The sequence below is a fragment of the Anser cygnoides genome, chromosome 3 (genome assembly GCF_040182565.1).
Source record: "Anser cygnoides isolate HZ-2024a breed goose chromosome 3, Taihu_goose_T2T_genome, whole genome shotgun sequence".
NCBI lineage: Eukaryota > Metazoa > Chordata > Aves > Anseriformes > Anatidae > Anser > Anser cygnoides.
This window is the reverse complement of record NC_089875.1, coordinates 110333496-110357864: the sequence shown is the minus strand read 5'-3', so window position 1 is coordinate 110357864 and position 24369 is coordinate 110333496. Positions and strand designations below refer to the sequence as shown.

Sequence of the window (24369 nt, the reverse complement as noted above, 5' to 3'; positions counted from 1 at the left end):
AAATCAAAAAGTAAAATAAAAGAAAACAGATGGCATCTACAGTGTCCTCTGACCAGAGGACATATATCCTGGTACTAGTGTAAAACTTATCCCTTTCCTAAGCTTTGCTTTCTGTTATCAAAAGTAACAGTAGCAACCTGCTAACACCAACCCTAATTGGTATGATCTTTAGGGTTTCCTTGGGGAGTCTGTCTCAAGCAAATATTTCAACCCTCTTTAATTGTCTTACTGCCTCCCATCAAGGAGATGTAAGTCTAACTTTATATTTTGGCAAAACTAGTGGGTTGATTTTTTTATTTTTTTTTTAAAGCAGCATTAAAGCTATTAGCAACCTGATGTCAGTTGAGCCAGACTCTCTTTAGACAACTTAAGGGTTGAATCCGGTCTGTGGAGCGCTCCCATCTGTCTCCCAGCCTCTTCTGTAGGGGATGAGGAATAGGTGTACAGGCTATGCAAGCTGCCTGCTGAACCAGGTGTGTGTCCCTCTGTCTGGGAACAGCCCTGCAATCAAAAACCACGTCTTGGGTTGAGTGGTGGATTGGGCTGGGGATGTCAGGTGCAATGGGTGACGGGTTGTGTGTGAAGGGAGCCAAAACCAAGAGCAGGTGCCACTGAAGTTGAAGTTCAGCAAGATCTGCCCTGAACACAAGAGTCCAGATTTGCCATCTCTCTCTCTCTCTCTCTCTCTCTCTCTCTCTCTCTCATCTTTCCACATAATATTTAAATAGTACCAGCTTGGTACTAAACATTTGAACAAGCCTTTGTTTTTCACTATATACATCAATAAGTGTGTTCTGCTGCTTTTCCTTTTTTTTTTTCCCCTGTATCTTAAATCGAAATAGAGATTCATAACTTCATTTTGGAACATGTGCCGCCTTCTTTTTGAATAAAAGAGTTCTAAAATGTGAAATAACATCGTGGTTGCATTGTTATAATTCAGAGTCTGGCCTCTCTATTACACATCACATCTTGCTTAACTCTTGTTTCACCTTTAGTCTGTTCTGTGATGCAACGTCGCTTAACTCTTCATTTGCAAGTAGAATTAACTTGCCCTCTCTGCTGTAAATGCTTTCTTGAATACCGATCATACAGCCTTAATTATTTCTTACACAGCAGGAAACATTCAAAGTAGCAGCTGTGTTGTGCCTTAGGTTTGAGTTGGTGGTGGGCTGTGATGGCCCAAATCCCTGGGTGTATAATAAGCTTTACTGCCAGCAGGCCCCCCAGCTGACTGCTCTGAGGGTACAGAACTGACTCCTGTGCTTCATTTTCTAAATGCGTTTTAACGAGGGATAAGTGGAATTACTAGGTGTTACCGAAGCACTAACAGAATTGTCTCTTTTACACTAATCTGTGATGGTTTTCCTCCTTGTTGACATCCTTCCTTTAAAGCCACATTAGGGGTTGAATTTTTTGCTGAGGTTTCCACAGTAAGCAGCAGCGTGTGTATTTGCTTCTGTCTGTTTTCATCGCACTGGTGTTTTCCTTGCTGAAAGGTGCCTTTCCTTTCTCCCTGACACAAGAATTCTCAGTTGCTCATAAATGTGTTTGTTCACTCCCTGTCTGGGTCAGTGTTGTAGGGAGTATACTGGTATTTAGTTATTTTATAAACATTTTAAAGTGTCGACCCACTTGATCCCTCTGGCTCTCCTGTGGAAGACTGATACCAATCTTTGCTTATCTGAACTTTTAAAGGAATATTGTATTAAAGGCTAAGATCTGAAAACTGGAAGCTCTTTCAGTGAGTAGTTTATCTTCTCTGTTCCATGGCACTTGCTTTCCCGCTCAATGGCATCTCACTCAGGCCACATGTTTTACCTCAGTAAACTTGCCTCCCAGGCCATCCAGGCATTTATTGCTAGCTGAACAAGAGCCTCCTGGCATCTGGTCGTTGTCTCTTTTAAATGCCTGTTCCATCCCCCTTGGTCATATCAGCTTTACTAAACTGGGCTGGCATTATTTTTACATGCCATTTGAATTTTTATATAGTATTATATATATATATATGTTTATATTTTTATATATTCTTATATATATTATATATATAATTTATATATATGTGTATATATATATATATATTTGTTTAAGTTTGAAAGACGTTTGGATATCCAGAATAAGTTTTTTAAAAGGTTAAAAAGACTTCCACAAGGCGATGTACAGTTTTTTAAAAACCAAATCCAGTGTCAACTGGTAGCTAGGTTGTGTTAGGTTTATACAGAAACAAGTATTCTGTGGAAGTAGCAACGTTTGTGTAGTTTCGTGATTCTACTGTGCTGGAGCTACTTCTTTATAGTTCATTCTGCTGGGTTTTGTTGCCAAAACTTAGGGTTTTTTTCTATATAAAAACATGTAGGACTCCCTAAGTAACTGTGCTAGCCTACTTCCAGACAGTCTATAAGCTTTTTGTGAGTATACTTTACACCTGTTAAAGGAGAGTTTACTCTTGCCCACACTCTTCATTTTTGTCCAAATGATACAAGTTACATAACAAAACAAATCGGTCAAGCATGAACATATGGAAACCATCAATATAATTCAAGAAAATACTCATTTACCTTTCTGTAGGTCTACATTAGATTTCAAGTTTTTCATTTAGCGTCACTAATACTATATAGAAGGCTCACGTGATATGAACATAGAGATTTTTTTAAAACAATTCAAATGTCTTGTTTTACAAGATAGAAATTCTAAAGTTTCTGTCAAGTATATTTTATCTTTTGTGCTTGCATCATGACATTCAAACTGTTTCTTTTTTTATAGCAGTTCTTTATTCCATAGAGTTATTGACTGGATTTTTTTCTTGCAATCTGTTTAAAGGTTTCCAGCAATTCTTTGCCATAATTAAACATGTAAGACTGATTCTACAGTTTGAATTTTGTCGCCCTATTTTCATTTAAAACTTTCAAAAAGGTGGAAACTTAGTAACTTTTCTAGTGCCCTTACTAAGGTATTTTTAGTTCTATTTTCTTTCTTGTGATATTAGATTATGAATTCAGTTAAACTGTATTGCCTCTGGCTTCAATGACTGAAAATTTCTGATCTTTTCAAATTGATTAACTTTTCCTGATTATGGATCAAATAAATACAGTTCTGCAGATGCCCACTTTGCCATGAGTTTTTTAATGGATTAATTCATGTATTTATTTAAAGTTAAAGGTATCTAAAATACTAAAATGCTTTCCTCCCCTTTCTCAAACTGATTTAGGGTCTTTTTTTTTTTTTTTTTTCAGTTGTGAGCACCCTCCAAAAACAGTTAATATGTGTCAGAGTAGTCTGTGCTGGACTTGCTTAACTCCTTTTTTTTTTCTTGTTGAAAAGCATCAAGTTTCACAGGCCTTTTTCTTTAGCTGCACTGATATATATATATATATATATATACATATATACATATATATATTTTTTTTTTTAATTTCCATCCATTCTGTTCTGTTCTACCAACTTCATTTTCTCTCATTCATTGTAGTAAATGTGCTTTGTTTCTGTTTAATATGAATCTGAGTGCATTGTCGCTTGACCACTCTTTCCAGTTATTAACCAGCTATTAACCCTTAATTACATGAATTTAGGAAAATACCTAGATGCTTAGTAGCATGGGAGTTAACATGGTGCTGTAAGTGGGATACCCTCTTTGAAACTTTCCCACTGATACTCATTTAATTAGTGCTGAGGTTACTGAATCCTTCAGATTTGTCATTTGTGATGGGTCAAGAGGGAAGAGGTGATGGTTTGATGCATCTTTTATCAGTAAATGTTGTAGAAAAGTATGGTGGTCAGTCCTTTGTTTTCCAGGGCTGGAGGGTCAAAAATTGTCTGTTGCTATTTCACTACTCTGTAAGAAATCAATAGATTTCTGGGTTCTGTGGGGTGTTTCCAGTCCTTTCTCCGTCCCTCTTTTGCCTGTTCTCTGATGCCTCCTTCTTGGCTTCTTTCCCACGAGTAGTGGAGTTAAAACAGTTGAAAGGTCTTATCAATTCCTTTTCTTCAATTCTTTGTAACTCTCCATAGAGACAGTTAAAGCTGCTGAGAGTCTAGTCAAATTTAACTCTACAGGAGCTTCCTAAGCTGGGTCTGAACTTTCCCTTGCTATTCTAACCATGGGAACAGTAGTTCACTATCCTGGTGCACTGTACTATGAGATAATTGACCTTTTACTTTGGGCATAATGCACAAGAGAAGATACCTTGCAGCAGTACTCACTGCTTTTTAAAAATGGGAAATTACTATAATGTTTTGAAGGCATTTTGGTAACTTTTCTGATTTTTACTTAATAATCAAAACTTGCATTAATAACAATTTTTCAAACCAATTTTAAAATTCACAGATTGCAGTCTCTCTCTAATTAACAGGAACACTCTGAATCGTCTTCAGCAAGGTAAGAATCAACCCATGTACTTTCCATCTTGCACAGGACAGCTGTCTAGCAGATTCAGATGTCATAAATAATAAATGAATACTCAGCCTCCCTTGAATGATGTCCTGTGATACAGTTTTACTGTTGCACCTAACTGATGCTTTCAAAATGCTGTGTGGGCATAATATTCTCGCCCTAGGGTTTTTATTTGTTTTCTTTTCTTGTAGAACAAAAGCTGTAAATTCTCCTTCCCTTGTACTTTCTTTCACTTATGCTACTGTTTGAGTCATCTCACTGTTACTGTAACGTGTTTTTTTTGTTTAGACTTTGGGGCAAAATTGGCCTAGATGGAAAATAGGATTTGTTCTCATCCCTTTTGAAGTCCTAATACCACGATTATTTAGGTCTTCCAATGTTACTTTTTTTTTTTTTAATCTTGACCGCATTCCTAGCAAACTGTCCCAAAATTAAATTCTAAACACCCTCCATTGCTACAGAACTAGAGAGAATTTGTAGCCAGCAGCAAAATAAAGCAATGCTGAAAATAGACATTTTTCCCTAGAGAAAGGGAGTTCCCTGACTTGACCAGCTACTAATTGGTATAAAGGTTTGTTTACTCAAAGGAGTTATTCCTAATTAGTTCCCTATGTTGGTGCTCTACTTGAGAAATTAGTGTTTCATTCTAATTTAATTCAATCTGCTTTTATAAGAATTGTTATAATTTGTAGCGAGGGACTTATTTTTAGAAAAAAATATCTGCACCATATCACTCTCTGATTTTTAAAAGAGAATTTCTCTTCAGGAAGTGATTAAACATGCTTACTTTTTGAAATTAAATGAATAAAAATTCATAGTTAGATTAGGCCCAGTTCCTAGACATATCTTTATAAGTACAGCAGCAGAAACCATGGGATTTTCAGAGCCCAAACTTATATCAACTGATTTATGAACCTGATGACTTAACCTCTGTTTCTCCATAGTCATGAGAATAGTGAAACAGAATATTTGTGAAGAAGAGTGTTTGTGGAGCCAAATTAGCAGTTCTGAGGATATGGTTGAAGAACAAACTCACTTCCAATCTTTTCTTTAGCAGATTTATTTCTCTTAAGTTGATTTAAACTTGTTATTGGAGCAAACATGCATCATTATAAGCTCTTTCATTTAGAGAGTTGTAGAAGTGATATCCAGATCTTAAGAACAAGTCTACCTCTGGATCCTTATAAAGGACCTGGTTGGTCTACTTGTGTTTCTCTTAGCTTCCCCAACACACTTCAAGAATGAAATGATCACTGTTAAGCATTTCGGTTTCATTCTTTATTTTGGAAGTTTCAAAGACAGGAAACTTCATTTGTGAACTTAGAATCTATTTCACCAGACTACTTTCAATGTAAATACTGTTTTAAATAAATATAACCATTATAATAAGTAGCTATTATAATGTTTTGGAAATGTGTTTACACTTTCATTATTTCAATGTTATTTCTTTTCATTCTTAATGCAATACATACCGGTACCAATGAATATTATTTTGCTATGGCTGTACAATCTTGGCAATGCTCAATATAAAAATCAAAATTAAATATAATTTGTCCTGTGGAATTATATGGGATGAAAAATCAGTTTAAATATCTGACCATTTTAATCCAGTGGGATTTTTTTGAATTCAATTACTTTAAAATTTCTTGGATGCTCCAAACTTCACTTTTAAAAGACTCATTTTCAGTTTTCAGTTTATACAATCTGGTATATTTGCTTCCAAGCAAAAAAGTTTTAACTGAAAACTGAAAGAGGAAAAGCGCAATGATCTCATGTGTAATCTTAAATGTTTTTCGTGACAGACGGACGTTGAATGTTTAGCATCAACACTTTGGATTTTTGAATGTGAATTGGAACCACTCTATTTCTAGGTAAGACATAAGTAAGTGTTTGTGTTTAAGTATCTCCTTAATTTTGCACTGATTATGAGAAAGCTAAAGAATGCAATATGCTAGACTTTACTGTGTATATAGAGTGTTTATCTTTGTTGAATGAGTCCACTTTTATTTGAGATTGAATAAGAGGTCAGTTGTCCTAAAATTTTATTTTCCTGAGAGAAACTGCATTAGCAACTCTACATGTTCTAACTGTGTGTAGGATTTAATTTTGTGATCGAGTAAGTAGTTGTTTGGTTAACTTTTTGCTGTAAAAAGTGGTGGTTCAGTTCTGTCTGCCCCTTCTGTTGCATCAGCACCTGTATCCATCTTTGTGCTGGTTTGGGGAATTTGCTGCTGAAACTCTGTAGGATTTTAAAGACGTATTGGAGGGTTTTCTGACAGGTTAGACCTCTGGATCAGCCTGCTGTGGAATCCAACAAGTGCTGGTGTTGACACACACAAGGAAATCAGTGCCAGTACTTGTGGCAACAAATTGTTGTATCAGCTATAGTGTGTCTTTAAACTTCTTGCTTACTCTGCTCCAAGAACAAATTTGATGCATGAGAAATAAGATGAAGGATTTGTGAACAGCTGGAGACTTTGGAGACTTCAGTATCCGGGGAGGAAGTAGAGGGTGGTAGAGTAGAGCTGGAAGGTTTTAATAGGTATATGTAATTACAACAGTTGTCCCTGGAGATTGCCTTCTTCCTCACAGTGAAATACTCAAGGTCATGCCAATTTGGCTGCTAGTATTTACCACATAGATTATAAAGATGAGAATGGAAAACTCTGTGTAACACTTAGCTGACACTAACTTGGCCATATGCTATGATTCCTGAGCCTGAAGGCTACAAGTTGCAGGAAATGGTTCTGTTGGTTCTGACCCAAACACGCTGCTGGTTGCCAGCCCTTTCTAGGCTGTTGGGAAATGCGAAGCAGACATGACATTTGAGCTGTGCTGTTGCAGCATGTAACACTTAAAATCTTAAAGAGACTAATATCTTAATTCGTTAAGGGAATTAAGGCCCTGTAACATGCTAGCTTTCATCCAGTGGTTTCTAGGAGAGAAGGAAATCATGAAGTATGGAGAGGAATCTTGAAGCTGGCCCTGCTTTAGTGAATTCTATCATTTAGTTCAGCTGCTGTGAGAGTCATCCTGCAAGGGTTGCTGCAGGCAGATGACCACAAAGACTTCAATTTGTTGTGCGTAAAAAAAACAAGCCCAACATGGCAGCAGTCTGACTGGCAATTTATCAAAGCAGGTTTGCAGTTCCCAAGTGACCCCAGGAATCTCAATGGCAGTCTATCAAAGTAAAAGTATTTACTAATCATGTGGATGTTTGTTCAAAAGCAACAAAGCCACTTGCAGAGGACTTCAGAAAGTTTAAAGATTCATTAATTTAAGACCACAAAGGTTTCTGCTGAAAGTGGAACCGGTGTAGTTGAAAACCAGCAAGTATTCTTGTTTTGTTTCACTAGATGGTTGAACAAACCCAGGTCCAAGGGAAGAAATGGATGTAAGGGGTAGAAGGAAAGTTAGTTAAGATTGAAGGCTATAATCCTAACTTTGATAACTTCTGCAGTGTAAGTAATTATTCTTTTCTACCTTGTAAGCTAATGAAGTGACGCTTGAGAGGACTACAGACTAAATCAGTGAAGTGTCTGTGTGTATTTTGTTTTTACGCTTTTTTTTCCTTTGAAGGGCCTTCCATCCTTCTATTCTATTAAACGCAAGTGGAATTTAAAATAAGAATTATGTATATAATATGTATATATATATACATATGTATATGATATACCTATTACATTTTATAAAGATAGAATTTAAATTCAAACTTAGGGCCCATTCAATTTTTTTAGTCGAAGAAGATCTTCCTGAGTTGGAGATGAGAGGATCTCAAAAATGACTGCTCTTCATGGTCTCATCTGTCCTAGTGGAGGGAGTCTGAGATGAGCTGAAGCACAGGGCAAGGAGATCTTAAGAGACAGGAAAACTGAAAAGAAAGAATAAAGGGAAAAATGATAGGAATGCTGATGAAGACTCCAACATGTTAGAATAAACAGGGAATTATAAGAACCAAGGAATGTAAAATAAAGAAATGGAGATTTACTGAATTAAGGATTTTTTTTTCTTTAAATCTAGTCCATAGAAGGTTAATCATTACTACAATGTAGTTCATTGTTTTTATTAATTCCTTTGCTAGGAACTACAACTGGTAGAAAAAAAATCGGTAATATCTCTATTAGCTGATAAATTTTTGAAGTCCTATTTTTTTGCTATTAGAAACCTTTTACAGATATTAAGATTTTTTTTTTTTTCAAAACATGCCATTAATGACCTTAAAGATTGACTGTGGCAAAAGACAATGACAAAACATGGACTATAGAAACATCTAAACACTTTTCCCTAAAATAAGTTTTTTAAAACCATATAACAACAGCAAGCCAAAAAGAATTTCTAAATATTAATGCAGCAGAAGAAATTCTTTGTGTCTTTGTGGTCATAGCTTTGAGCTGTCTGAGCTGTGCTGGAACTCTTGCATGATAAGATTTTCCACTTCTCTTAGCGCAAAGAGGAAGATTGAGTCTCTTAGGCTGTTTTTAAAATGATCCATATCCCTTAGAAAAGTTTCAGAATGTATGACTTGAAATACTGTTCTAATTCTCTGGAATCAGATTAAACATTTGTATAACTGTTCTCAGAAATGTTTTTGTGTGTATATATTCATGTGTTTGGTGATCTAATAACATTTTCCACGTCGGGTGGGAAGAGAGTAAACTAGTTTTCAATTTCCTGTTTTCAAAGAATACATAATAAATTCTTAATTAAATAGTAACATAATAAGCATATGTTGAAAGATGAACTATGATGATATTGTTCAGGTCTTTGGATGGTAAGTATATTCTTGAAATAGTAACTAGTTGACAAAACTTAGGCATTATCATTTTCTACCAAAACTAGTGTGAGTTGTCACTAGTGTGAAGAGAGCAATGCAGGGAGAGTACCTTCATAAATTTTGCTTAATTCAGACAATCAAGTTAGGTGCGTATAGTACATTTTGGAATCTTCATTCACTGACTGATGAGTCTGGATTGATGCTTAGGTGCCAAAAATAATATCTAAAACTGAGTATCTGGTGTAAATTTTTGCTTCACATGCAAATGCATTCTTAGCACCTCAAGTATGGTAACTTTCACTGCCTTGACAGGTACCATGATAAAAGGAGGGCCAGTAGTCACAGAACTTTAGAATACATTTTAGACATTTTCCACAAAATAATTCAAAGTTCAGAAATAAGGTGATAATGTTTCGTGTCTGTTAGTGTGAAGTCTTTGAGAGATTGTTCTTTATTACGCTAGTGGAATATCTTGGTGTGTACTGCATCAATAGTACCATGTAATGAATAGTTTTCAACTCAGATTACTTTAATTCATTGTTGAATATTTATAAAGCACACATGTGCTTCAGGGAGAAGCGTGAAGAAAGGTAATGTAGAAAACATCGTTCATTGTCTTGGGGGTTTTGCCAGATGTGTTTTACAAAGAGGTGGGTGCACTCTCAATCTGGAACTCAGCTTTAGGTCTGATTATTGTCAGTAATAATAGAGTATGACTCAGAGTCCAAAATTTAAATGTCTTTACTGAATTTTGCATTCTCAAAGGAGGACAGTCTCTCAGCAGGTGTTAATGATGAGGTGTTTGCTAATTTACAGTGATGAAACTTTATGAAATTCCTGAAATTAAGGATTGAATTTTTTAAATGTAACAAAACCTGTACTCTTTAGTGACTTTTCTAGAAACAAAGGTTCTAATATTTCACCACTAGCAAAAAGAAAGGCTTTTAATACCTTTTTTCTTTAAATAAAAACTGCTTCAAAGGTATTTTTCTTATATAAAAAAAAAATGCAAACATCTTTTTCTTTTTGCAATGTTCACCTTCATTAACACAACTTGCTGACTTCCTTCCTCAGCTACAGTTCTTCCTACACTCAGAGGTCAGAAAAGAGCAAGATCAACAAGCCACACATCTGGCTGTCTCTCTTTCCAACTGGAACAAAGAAACATTTTTTTAAATGGCTTTTTGAGTTAATTGTAAACAATTTGGTTTTGGAGTCGCTGACTTGCAGCAAATGTTTGTCGTAGGCGGATGTAGGGAAAAAGGACTATGTCCTAATGCAATTCCTCTGTGACCAGTGAGGAAAAAAAAAATCCCCTTTTTTAATTAAAAAAAAAAAGTAAAAGGAAAACAAAAAGAATGTCTTGATTCTTCTAGCATTGTATGTTCACATGAGTACATGTATAGGACATTTCACAAGCTTAAAATACATGCTTTGAAGTGGTAAAGAGAGACAGAAGTAATTGCTTATTTCATTTTCCTAGACTTATACAGTGACACTAGTTTTTTCCTTTTTATTTTCAGCAGTTCTACGTATAAAGTGACAGTGATAAAAGATGAGGGACTAACAATAGGAATAGAATAAACCTATTTTAAAATGAGAGTTTCGATCTAATACATTTTTCTTCTATTTATATTGTTTCTAAATGCTTTTGCTCCAGTAAACTTTTCTCAGAAACCCATATTTTCTTTCTTTTATTATTAAGTAACATTTTGAAAACTGACCCTTAACTAATTACTGAAATGTTATAAATACTTTTCTTACTTTCAAATGGATGGTATTTTTTAAATACCTTTTAGCATCAATTAGCAACAATCAATTAGTTTACCTGATGTATTAGATTTATTTTTTTTAAAAAAGTATTTCATCTAAAGTAAAATAAACATCTGGTGTGACTTCTGGTGCCTTTATATTTTACAGTAGGAAGTACTAGAACTGTTGATGCACAACAGTTCTGAAATGCCAGCTACTTTTTAAATATCTTATAATACCTTTATCTAATTTGAGCTCATATTACTGTAATATTTTTGGTTTGTTTAATATGTCTATCATGATAGTTTTATTTCTGACCTGACTATTCTGCTAGATATTTGCAAATGTTCTTGTTTCTATTCTGCTTGATATTTGCATGAAGAATAAGCTGGTAATGTTGGTTTTCTAATATATTTGCCTGTTTGGAACTCTGTCAAAAGATCTGACAAACTTAAATAAAATGAAACATCCAAAGAAAATGTTTTCCATGAATTTGTTTCTAGGAGGAAAAACGAACTGTACTATGATTATTTTTTGTCAAATTTACATGTTTGAGTTGATAATGCCACTTAGTGGATAATAGCCTTAACTACAGTCTTTTGCAAAAACAAATCAAGTAGCATAAAGTTATCCTTTTCTATATTGTAGTTTTCTTCCTGGCTAGAATATGGTGATAGTAGCATGTTTTCAAAGAACCTTCTGTTATCAGTATTTTATGAAGTTCATGATAGTCAGTGCAGGTTCTGGATGAAATGTGTTAAAAAGCTGGAGTCATTTAATACAGAATGTTAAACTTCTTAGAAGAAAGTAAGGATCTTCTCATTTGTATATTTCACTTGATTTGAAAGATTAAACATTCTCAGTCTTATTGCATTGATTCCTTAGGCTAGTGAAATATAATTGTTAGTAAGCTAAAGATAATGGTGTTTCAGGTAATGAGTTCTTTTGGGCATTTATGGTTGAAAGATTGTGTGGCTGGGCAAGCCATGACCTCGAACAAGCCAATTCTTCAAGAACTGAATTGAAGAGGACCTAATTGAAAGTGGTCAGTGCCTTTTCTTGGATGGCACTGAAGAGAGTATATGCAAAAGGAGAGAGTATAGCACTGGGTTAGATCCTGTTTTAACTGGAATCTTTTGTAGACTTCAAATAATTCTGCTTTGGAATAACAGAAAGGTGAGATAGATGCAAAAGGTCTATTCAGTCACTACCTTACAGTTACTACTTGAAGTATATTCTCTCCATTCTTTCCAAGGATTTTTTCTTTGCTTAGAAAAGATGACAGTGCTAATAACTTGGTGTATCTGTTAGAAAATTTAAATACGTAGAAATTCATACTTTGTATCTGACAGAAATAATCTATTTATTTATTTTGATGGAAGAAATTGTTTCCCTTGTGGAAACACACTGGTTTAGGCCTGATTTAGGACTCTTTCAGTCTTTAAACTGTGTTCTTTGAACTCTTTATTCCCTAAGTAAATTTCCATTGCTTCCCATCAGCCCCCCAAATCTTCAACTGTCATTTCATTTGAGCATTTTTTACTAAATCTCTCATTTTTTTTCTGAAGTTTTCAGCTGCACTACTTTTATTAATGTCAGTTGAATAAACTACAAGTAAAATACTGATTGGCTCTGAGGAGAAAGAAGAAAACATAATTAAATTTCCTGTCATCTTCTAATGCTTTATTACAGACTGGTTGTAGTACTGATGAAGATTGAAAGAAAACACTGATTTTGATTTGCCTAAATAAAACTTTTTTTTTATTTTTTTTCCAGAAAATTTATATCTTCCAATCATTATGTTTGTTTATAATGAAATTGGGAATAATTGAGTTTTTTTCTTCTGTCTCACCCCATCCTCTAAAGAACTCACATCATCTAAGTAAGGAGCTGAAATTAACCTGAGTTTTATGACTCTCTTAGAGCTGAAATCACAGAGATATTCTGCTGTGTGCTTTACTGCTGTACAGCGGTTTGTGTCTCTAGACACATAGAATAGATAGCTTTGAGTCAACAAATAGAAGGCTTTGGTTAAGTAGATTATTTTAATCTTGATTCACATTATTTTGTTACAATTTAAATCTTAATTTATATTCTTCCCCTTTAACAAGCAACTAATTCTCAGTTCTAGGTTAAATATAATGATTTGCAACTTTGTGTGTAGTATCTATGTATATATGTTGTGTTACATCTGTGTGCATGTATGACTTATATACTGAATTTAACATTTTTAATGAGTTATGTATCTGTACCTAAAATATTTTTAAATGAACTATTTAAATAATTTATAGTTGGAATTTTTTGTTAGAGGTAATGACTGATGCCTTTACAAGGGTACTTTTACTTTTGATTTATCTCACCTCTAAGTGTGAATAGAAAATTCTTACATCCTTTTTAGGTAAAAATAAACCGTACTAAATTTTGCTGTAAACATAATTATAGTGTCTATTCTCTAGTTTCTAGTTCTAAAACTAGAATTGCCTCTCAAACAGCAGTATTCGACAAAGGCAGTAAAAAACTGTTGAAGCTAACTCTACCTACCTACATACATTTTCGATTGGCATTTTTAAACTAGTGTATCTCATCCTGTGTATTTATTTTTTAGTCAGAGACTATGAAGGGAAAACCAGATTTCTTCTTTTTCAGGTTGTAGTCTGCTTCTTAACTTCCAAAGAAAAAGTGGTAATTGAAACTTCTTGAATAACTGTAAACAAAAATGGTGTTTCTGTTCACACAGAGGAAACAACTGCTGCCAAAGACCAATGTAGCACGTTACATGCTGGGTTGGGATACCCTGCTCAGAACGCTCACCAGCCTCCCAATTTCATTCTCTCCTAAGCCTGGTTAATAATACACCATTGAACATTTCAGGAAAAATGATGGTTTCTGTAATTTTATATGCAAGTTTGCAGTCACTTTTAAACTAAATTTTGAGTTTCAGTGGGAGGAAGGGGAAAACAATGTAATGGTTTTGATACTTGTTCTGAAATTTGGCTATTAAAATACTATCTAGATTAGTTTGGCTTTAGTTACAAAAGGAAGTAAAGGTAGAGAAGAAATTCACCCACTGATAGTGTAGCTGTATTCCCTGCAAAAATTCAGTTTCATATGTGCATATATAAACTCATGGTTAGATCTAAGTGCTAGTGCTACTTAAGCATAAAAGTAATAAGCACTTCAGATAAAATATTAGTTAACTAGATTTATTTAGAGCATGAATTTTCATGTGTTTTGTGTAAAAGTGCTAGTTTGTGCTTTCCACAGTATCGTACTGTGCAATGTTGGGTAAGTTAAAAACACTCAAAAATGTGTCTCGGTTTGAGATTCCGATACAGACAGCAGATGGCACCACATCACCAGCAAAAGGCTTCCTGAGCTTGTGTTGCAGCTACTACTCATGTGAAGCCATGTTGAATGAGCAAATGTCTATAGGCTGGTCTATGAGTTTTAAATGTCTCCTTCACAGGAAATCCACTGAGTAGCATTGTAGGGTTGTCAAAACAACCGTACAATGTTCACTTTTGTGCATATGCTTAACTTGCTCACATCATTGAACAATACTCTGTTTTCTTTGTATAATGGGCCACTATAGGCTTGTGCATCTTTTAATGTGAGGGGAATAAGCTGTCATAAATGGGCTTGTGATTAACCATCATGAAAATTAGTCGATTAAGTAAAAATAGATTTTATAGGAAAGTAGAAGGAGGATATAAAGTCACTACTGTGCATCAATTTTACTGTCTTAATAAAAAGTTATTGTGCAAATTTCATTGCTAAATTAAGAACAGCTTCCAGTAGTGATTTGAATTAATTACTAAGAAGCCTGTCAGGGTCAGTATGTTATTTCAATTTTCATTTGCACCATCTAATACAATTTTTAATTAAAAGGATGATTTTTTAATTCAGTACCATCCACAGTGCTCTTCCCTTATTTGTCATAAGGCAAACAGCAGATTTGTTAATGTAGCCAAAAAAGTTTTGGTGGCTTTTAGTAGCTCATATTGGGGCACAAAAATTTGTTTGGTATTCTTTGTACATAAAACATATTAGTTGGAAATAGATTTATGAGGGGATGTGCTCCTTAAAGTATTAGGCACGATGCAAAATTATGAATCTCTTTATGTTTCCATCATTAAGAGGGCTAATGTGCTTGCCTATTAATGGAATACAATTTTCAAGGCAGGATATTTTGCAGCAATGCCATGGTCCCAGGCTTTCTCTGCAAGTTCTAATGAATTGAGTGTCTAATGGGAAAGAGTGAAAGTTAATAAAATAATATCAGGAAGAATTAAAAAATGACACAAGGCTAATGAAGCTAAAAGGAAGTGTTACTGGAATTCATCTATTTCTTTAGCTCCTGTCTAATTACAGATTACACTAATACATTGGAGAAAATATATGGGCCCCCCTTCCCTTTCCTTGACTGTAAGCACAATCTTTGAAAAAATCTGGAGTTTTAACACCTTTCTAGCTTTATGTTTAATTTATTGTCCAGTATAATGATGAAGTAATTTTTCCTCAGTCTCTCTGCATTCCAGACCATCTGCATTTGTGACTTTGTTTTTGTTTTTGTGTTTTGTTAATTGTTGGTGTTTTGTTGTTTTTTTTTTTTTTTTCCACTCCTTCACTGCAGTGTATTACATTAGTATTTACCGAATATCTTTTGGATGTTATCTCTAGTTTATCAAAATGATTTTGAATTGTAATCCTGTTTTCCAGAATATTTTTATTCCATTCTAGTTTATTGCATATTTTAAAATGATATTTTCTGCTTCTTTGTCACTGATTAAAAGTATTGGAGAAAAACAGATCTTTACAACAGATACCAAATACAGTATAAAAATACAATAAAAGTGAAAGTCTAAAATAGCCTTTCTTCTAGTAAATTCATCCATGTTTGAGAAACAACATTTATTGCTAATCAACTTCAGGAACTGGTACAGGTGAATGGTTAATTAAACCTCCTAAACTTCTTGCCCAGTTCTGTTACTCAGATGCTTCCATAGTTCAATAAACCTTCTTGGGCTTAGGGGATCTCTTAGAATGCTGTCTTGATGATACCTGTGCTTTCCTCCTTTACCCTCACCTGGGAATATATTGGAATTTTTTCTCTTACCCTTTTCTGAATTAAAAAAAAAAATATATATATATATATATATTTATACATATATATTACCATCCAGCCTATTTACAGTGTTTTTTTAAAATATTTTTCTTCTTTCTAGTAGAATTGTTGCTATTTTCGACAACAGCATTAATGTAACGCAAATGAGTCAGCAAATTTTCTTATTTTCTGTAAGGAGATATTAAGTATGACCAGTATTACACAAATGGAAGTATTTTAAACTAATAGCAACTAATCCCTAAAAGGTCTACATTTCATCTTTAATTGCCAAAATCTTGAGCAATTGATATATACAGTATGTCAGCTATAGCTATCTTAATTCTGACAGTATCAATATACTTCTTTGATCGAAATTAATTGTCTGCTTAGTGTTGTAAGATATCATTTGATTTCTGACTCCTATTCTAGAAAGGAATATGTATAAAGACTGATTCAGATCTGTAGCTTGTAGATCAGCCTCCTTCAAACTAGAAATACATATTTAGCAAACAAAATGCACTATGCCCTACGTATTGACACATTCAGAGCAGATCAGTAGCAAATATGCAGTAAGAAATCCAGTCACTGTAGGATTTATGTCTGGCTTGACTGAGGTTTTATGTGCTGTTTTGGTATTTAAGTATTAAAAAGAGAAGTAAAATAGATAAAGAACAAAGTTAGCATGCAAAGACTTATTCCCATTATCAACTTTCTCAAGAAATAACTTGAAAATAAAAATCACTTTGAGGAAAATCTTTGCTGTTGCTGTACAAAGAACTAGGATATGTTGGGTTTCAGCTTTTTGTTTCAGACACATACTTTGGATTTTCTATGAGCATAGTATGAAATGTTATGTATGGCATAGTCAGAAGGTTGAATAATTGGCAGTCATTAAAAGGCAGAAAGAGGAGCAACTTTTTTTTTTCTTTCTGATTTTTCATCTGAATTCTGTTTCTGATTCTGTATGTAAGACTGTATGGGATCAGTAGCAGATTTTTTGCTTGTAATATCAACAAATGCTGAAAGCAGATGCCCTTTGAAATGGAAGTTCTAAAGCACTAAGTCAAACTGTACCTGGAAAAAATGGTTTTGTTTTGAAGGAAAAAACACTTAAACAGAACAGGTTTAGCTAGTTTCTGTTAAGGATACCTTTAACAGGTATCAGTTGGGTAGACATTAGAATCTTGTTTAGCTTACATGATTGAGGCTCTATTTCTTGGGCGAGGGGAGGAATTTAACCCCTGTTGGGTGTGTGAGCATCTGTGGATGTGATGCCAGTAGTCAATGAATTGGATTCAAACTGTACTTACTGTATAGTTAGGTGGAAGCGTCAAGTACAACAGTGGTTCCTTCATTCAAACATAATTTTCTTCTAATTATTTCATTGGCTTCCATTCTTTTTTATTGTGACCTGTAAGTCAGAATCCCAATAGTTTGCTTGCCTGGTCTTCATTCTTTCATGATGTCTCTTTTTAACATCATGCACTTTGAAAATATATAGGTATTCTCTTCAAAGTGTGTTCAGGTGTGAGGGTTGGCATGTTGAAAAATTCCCCATTAAATAAGTTTTAAGTTCATCTGAGGTAATCCTTTTCTTTACCTTTTGATTTTAGTGAAACCACGAGCCAAGCTCTTTGCTCCTTGGGGCTACAGGTTCTCATATTGTTGGCCAACTCTTTTAACGTTTTATGATTATTTAAAAATGTATTTGTCATTACAAACCATTTATTAACTCCTGCTGATATGCCTCACCTTTCTTGTAGCTTTCAGTTGTGTCCCACAATCTACCTGTCCGTTGACAGTAAAAGCTCTTGGCTTGAAGCATTGTTTTTCTAGGAACTGTAATAAAATAATTGTTCAAAGCAGAAATTATTATTTTATCTTTGATTGCTTTCACCTTGAGCAACATTCTTCTGTTGTTCCACTTTTCACTTTTCTACATCTGTCTTGGGGGTTTGAGTTTTGTTGTGTTTTGTGTTGTGTTTTTTGTTTGTTTGTTTTTGTCTGTTTATCCTTCACCTGGGCAAGGAATGTGAGGTACTGGTTTTTCTTCGCTTGTTTGGAAGTACTCCAGTCTCTCTGTGTGCCATCACTCTGTGGATGATTCCAAGAACTGCATCAATTCCAGTTTGCTTGGAGTTAGTCTTACATTAAGAGAGTAAGTGTTAATATGTTTGTTGCACAGCAGAAGAAGAAAAAGCAAAAATATTAGTAATAGAGTAGGCAGACGCAGCTAAAAGCAATCTTTTATATCCTCCTTCTTCTCCCAAACAAACAAAAAGAAAACTAATGATATAGGGTTTTCTTCAGAAAATGAACTTGGTTATCATTTTCAAGAAATTTTGATGATGTTCAATCAGCATTTTTTTCATTTTGATTTTATTCCTTAATATAATAAGACTGTTTTCTGAGTCTTGCACTTCTGCTATGTTCCCGTAGAAGTGCCTCAACAAATTTCATAGGTAAATATCACAACAGTTTGGAATTGTGCTTTTGATCTGAGACATCATTTTGGGTTCAGATGCTGCTGTTTTGTTTTGTTTTGTTTTGAAATCAGAGTCAAGTATTCAGGCAGTAAGGTCAGTTCCATTGCTTTAGTGGTATTAATAGGCTTAGTACAGTACAGTTCCCTCTTGGATGCCTGTCTCTATCAATGTAGATGCACCATTAGAAGTCATAATTCCTAATTACTCCTTGCTGCTTCTGAACTTGGGAGTCTCTGTTTCTCCTGAAACTCCCAGTGGAGCTGCTCGTGAGAACACTCCCAGCCCCATTTAGTTAGGGTGATCTAAATGAATTTAAGCAGTAGGTATTTGCTGATCTAGCTCATTTTGACAGAAGCCTTTTAGACTGTGTTTATGTAAGCAGGCAGATTTAGGAAACAAAATTTGGCAAAGGAACGCTGATGATCAGCAAAGGGTTGAGCTGGTGAACATGTCTTTTTTCACCAATACAGTGTTTAAATGTTTGTCTCTCTATGTCTACCTTCAACGTAGCTGTAGTGATAGTGATGTTTTTGAGTTTACACTGATGTAAATTACTCTTATAAAGGAAGAATAAATACGTTTTATAAAGTTATTACTTCTTAGCAATATATAGAATATTATAGTTATCAATTAGAAATATTACAAAACTCCACACATCAAAATTATATAATGACATAAAACAGCAAATACACAAATATTTTTAAGAAAGTTTAAATAACATGTTTTTTAGCATTTGACATGCAAAATTCAGTTGATAATACCCAGTTAGTGAACTCTGGGGAGTGTTTTACTTATCATTATTCAAAAATATATTGATTGCTTTAGTGTAGGAGAAGGAATTTCTTTACCCATCATAAATAGTAACCTGGAGAATGTCCAAACTAAATTAATGCAATTTTAGGAACAAAGTGATGATGCAATAGAAAACCAGTCTGTGTTATTTTTATTTCAAAGCTCAAGACTTTTTAAATACCAGTGAATACTGGTATATGAAACACAAAATACTAAATGTACCTTCTTGTTTGCTGCTTTTTTATGGTTTGTTTATATCTGTGCAGCTAATGAAATGTTGACTATCGAATACGGATTAAACTGTCAACAATACCTTAGTATTTTCTGTATGTTTATGTATATTCTTAGGATAAGCTTTGATGGTTTGGAGAAAGTAGAAAACATGAAGATGCAAACATCATTGTCATGTCATTTTTAAAACATACTGATAAAAGTTGAATTTTTAATGGATTTGGACACTAAGGAGATGCTGCTGTCATTTAGGATTGCTGCAACAGCAATGTTTTTATGCATGCATTGAGTCTTATTTCAACATTGAACTGATTTTACAGTAAGTAAAGGAAAATGGTTTCCAGTTTAATGAAATGGAATTTTAGACTGAAGATTAAACCTTTCTGGTTCGTTACTGTGCATCAGCTGCATATTTGCATTTCTGTCACAACTGTAGTATAAATACTGACCTATTCAGCATTTATGTCATTAGTTACTTTGAAATCTCATTAAGAAATCACCTTGGAAGTGACTTTTGGTTCCTGAGGTTTGAAAAACTATTAGTTTCCAGGGAAAGACAGTTTGGAAGATCCAAGTCATGGGAAGCAGCAAGCTATAAAGAATAAAATAATTCAGCCTGGGGCACGGCAATATGCTTATCAACACTTCTATTATGGTAAAGGTTGGTCTTCTAATATGGAGTTAAAAACTTAATATTGAATGATGACTTATAATTAAAACCAAAATTTACTTTGAAGTAGATCTTTCTTTTAGTTTTGCTTTTAGGAAAGCACTAAGAAATTATTTCAAAACAAAAAAAAAAATGCATATTTATCAAACACTCAAACCATGCCTTCTAGATGTTGGTGTTGAATAATATCACTTATTTTTTTGGTTTTGTGTGTATTGGAAATTGATGACATCAAGCCAGTGCCTTTAAGACCTCTAGAAAATGCATGTTTGATCCTGAAAATTGGTATAAAGTTTGCAGGAGAGTTCTTGTTTAGTACTTGTGACATGAATAGCTGAATCTATTTTCTAAATGAGGATTGAAGGAGAGGGGAATAAAATGAAAGCAAGCTAAGAAATATAGTAAACGTTCAGGAAAAATATTTAGAAATCTCCACAGCCTTGGTGTGCTATAGTTCTGTAAGAAGGATTAGAAACCAAAGATTGAGCACATGACCTCAAGCTATTCAATGCAAGTAAGGGCTCATTGCTTCAGTTTTTGGCAAAGGAAACAGCTTTTTTGCTGTTCGAAGCATGCTATCAACTATAACAGTCTCTGGATGCAGTGCTAACTTTGGCAGTAGAAGAAATGGTTGGATTCTCTCTGAAGATTGAAGGCAATGAGGTAAGATACAGCTTAAAATGAGCTGAATGTGAAGAATGCAAACTGAATTTAGATTGTGGTAGTATTTCTTGATAATATAATTGTTTCTTTCTGAGTTCTGAAAAGGAAAATAACTATATGTGTATTATCTTGTCCCTCTTAAATGATGTTGATAAAATGCAATATTTCGGTGTGATGAGATGTTAAATTACTCAAGATACAAGGTTTAACGATGTATAAAGTTGTTTGCCCTGTTTGCATGTTTTTTCCCCTTTTTAGGCTAAACAGAAACTTAGGTTCAGTTCATAAAGTGTAGATCTTGTTGCGGAAGTAAAACTGTATTTCTTTTTTCTGCATGTAAATGGACATGACTTTATGAATAATGGAGAATGTTTCTTCATGTTTCAATATTGTGTATGCAAGATGATGCTAATTGTAAAGGGCTTGACAGTCTGCTCACTAGATCGGTTCTGGAGAGAAAATTTTGAAGAAATACTTTATGCAAAGCATTGTGTAACAAAAACCTGGTTTACATGAAGCTGTGTACTCGGAACGGATTGTTGACTAAATTTATATCATTTTATGGGATGACTATGACTGCTTTGAAATCTCCAAGCCTTACATTACCTTCCTAGGTTTTCCTGCTATAGAAATGTATCCTTTATATGCATAAAGCAGTTAGAACTCGTGATACTTTTTCTTCTGTAATGCTTGAGGGAAAATTTGGAAAAAAGCTATGTCTCCTATTGAAGTTTTACCCGTATACATGCTTAGAATCATTTTTGTGTGTGAGTGTTCTGATTTCTTAAGTGGGAAAAGTCTTAAACTGAAAAATAGATGAGCATCAGATGTAAGCCTCAAGAGCCATGGTTTAGAGTACTGAGAATGTTTATCTTTGAGGCAAAAAACAGTTTTCAATCTGACTTTAAATCTAAAATTACATCTTTCTACATCCCTCCAGGCAGACCCTCTTTATTCTAGCTTTTCATGGTTTAATTCCTCTCTTCTGAGGAAAAAAAGATTAAGCTTACCCAAGAAAGCTATACTTTCACATAGTTTTAGAATAATGGATCTTTCTAAGGAGCATACCAGTGGGGGGGGGGGGGGGGGGGGGGGGAAAAAAAAAAAACTTCAAATCTCCTTCCTACTTTTCTCCTATAGAAACTTGCCTTTTTGAGAATTGGTCACTTTTCCTTTTGGAAGTTTTTCTCAATAACTTCACATGTAAATGTTTTTGAGTTGATAAAAGATAAGAATAACAGATAAAAAGTTGTAGAGTCTGAACTTCAGTATTTCTTTCAAGAATACGTATTTTCTTAAAAGTTAAGAAGTAAACTTTTTAGCTTTCTAATACATTATATAGTAATATTTTTTAAAAAATAATTGAGTCATTTTAATGAAATAATGTGTGAATTTATGCTTAAGAATCCAAACCGAGGATTAAGACCTTATTTCTTACTCTGGAATGCTATTCAGTAATCTGAGTCCAGCAACTTAGAGGATTTACAAATATAGATGCAGTTCTGAGTTAGTTTCTTTGCTAAGTAAATAAACTCATAAATATCTGTCTGTACTTAGGAATGTTTTACTGTTGTTTAAATTCCAATTTGATGAATAGAATTATTTCGGTATTTATCCAAGGTATTACTCTCTCCGTCCCCATACATAAATATCACTGAACTGACCATCAAAATGTTTCTCATGGTCCAGAACTTGCCATAATGTTTAATACATGATGCAGACTGTGTCAAGCCCTTAGTTGTAGTATTCTAACTTTACATATATAACTGTTTACGATTTTGTTGCATTTACTAGGTTTGCTGGGATGGGTAATCTTCTTAAGGTCCTTACCAGGGAAATTGAAAACTATCCACATTTTTTCCTGGATTTTGAAAGTAAGTTCAAACAATTACTAGACAATGAGAGAATCTTTTCCCTGACTTAACAGCAAACTGAGGAAAAACTTTTAAAATCTGATTGCTTGCAGTGTATATTTTCCAGCACAACCAGTCTGTCCAAGTCCTTGTCTCTAAAATCATTTGTTCACTCAGGACTCCTTTTCTCTTCCTTTTCTATTTTTCAGGAACCAAATGGGAAATCTTTTAAAAGTTCTCACTTGCACAGAGCTTGATCAGGGGCCAAATTTTTTCCTTGACTTTGAAAGTGAGCAAAGCTTCTTGCCTGGCTTGCCTTCTTTGCTTTTTACTTCCTAATAAACTGCATGCGCTTACGCATCATAAAGCAATTCAAAAGGGATTTGCAAGCAAATCAAATTACACTTCGGTTGAATATTGTTTTTTGATATTTATAAAACCATGTAAAATGATTTAAATTCATTCTGAGCAGAGAAGAGGGCAGAATGATAGACATGCAAGTAAAATCTTACCTTAACTTAGTTTCAGAAGATTTATAAGCCATTTTTAAACTTGCATATGAATGAACTTGACTTCAGCTTCCTTTAACATTCAGTTATGTTGTTGTTGTTGTTGCTTCATTGAATGCAAATATATATTGGAAATAAAAATCTTTTTAAAATGTCAACAGTGTAGGTGGCACAGTTTTTGCCTGGTTCAGTGATGATTTAACAGGATTATTACCGTTTTTAAAAAGTAATGAAGTGGTCAGAGTGTATGTGCTTGATTGCATCTCTCTTAATTGCATGTTTATCAGTTTGCAAACAGTGTTTCGCTTTCTAATTTCCTTGTTGCATCTGTCTCTGAATCAAAGCTACTTCAGTTCTGCTGGCTACAGTTTTCCTGCATGTACTTCTAGACATTGTCTTAAAAACTGGTCATCGAGTCATTAAATATGAGTTTAATCTTACTCCATTACTTATGTGAAATGCTTTTTATTTGAAATGCTAACAGTGTGTAATGTTTTCTCTCTTAAAATCTTTAAAGAACAAACAAAAATGTTTTGAGAAAAGTCACTTTTTTAATAACTTCATTTTCAAGAATGGTTTGAGAGAGAATTCCAGATGAGTAGGCATCAATTTTGTTACCTTGAAATAGCTTTATTGAATAATTTTTTCTGAAAGTATTTTTTTCTGAAAAAAAATTACATGATGTGAGATTCTGTGTGTGCACACCTCAGAAGCACCGGTTCAAAAAGTCATTTAAGCGCATGTAAATCTTATGAAATTGTTCAAACATGCTTTCTTGGATCAGAACTGGAGTGTATGCATATAACTTTGTACGTATCTTAATCTTCTCATCTAGATCTTACCATGTTACGAAGGATCAGTTTTAAATTATGGAAAAAGTTAAGTGGTTAGTTGGGGTTTAGAAAAAAGGTACTGGAAGCCATCTATCCCATTTTCACCTCTGTCTATATAATTTGACAATTTTATTGTAAAACTGAGATGTCAAATCTTTGTCCAAAGGATCGTGTAGTTTTTACTACCAAACTTCAGAATACTTTAACGGAGCACTGTGCCAAGCTATTACAAAGGTTTTCAGCTGCTTTGAGGCTTCAGGTTTAATCAGTCCCATCATGTCCTGTATTGTAAGAAAGTCCTAAGAACCAGGAATG

At 34.0% G+C, this 24369-nt stretch overlaps 1 protein-coding gene across 9 annotated transcripts in view; it reads left to right on the top strand.

Moving 5' to 3' along the window:
* CYRIA (CYFIP related Rac1 interactor A) overlaps nucleotides 1-24369 on the top strand; it is a 57877-nt gene that overhangs the window by 12375 nt on the left and 21133 nt on the right. For 4 of the 9 annotated variants that reach the window (XR_007159704.2, XM_066994952.1, XM_066994954.1 and 1 more), the window contains 3 exons: nucleotides 4322-4372; nucleotides 6190-6258; nucleotides 22922-23001. Coding sequence is in view for 7 of the 9 variants with exons in the window: in XM_066994952.1 (XP_066851053.1) it covers nucleotides 22929-23001 (73 nt within the window). In the remaining 2 variants the exon portion in view is untranslated. Of the gene's footprint in view, nucleotides 1-4321; nucleotides 4373-6189; nucleotides 6259-22653; nucleotides 22734-22921; nucleotides 23002-24369 lie in introns of all 9 variants that reach the window. The other 5 variants (XM_066994955.1, XM_066994956.1, XM_048052949.2 and 2 more) reach the window with 3 other exon arrangements.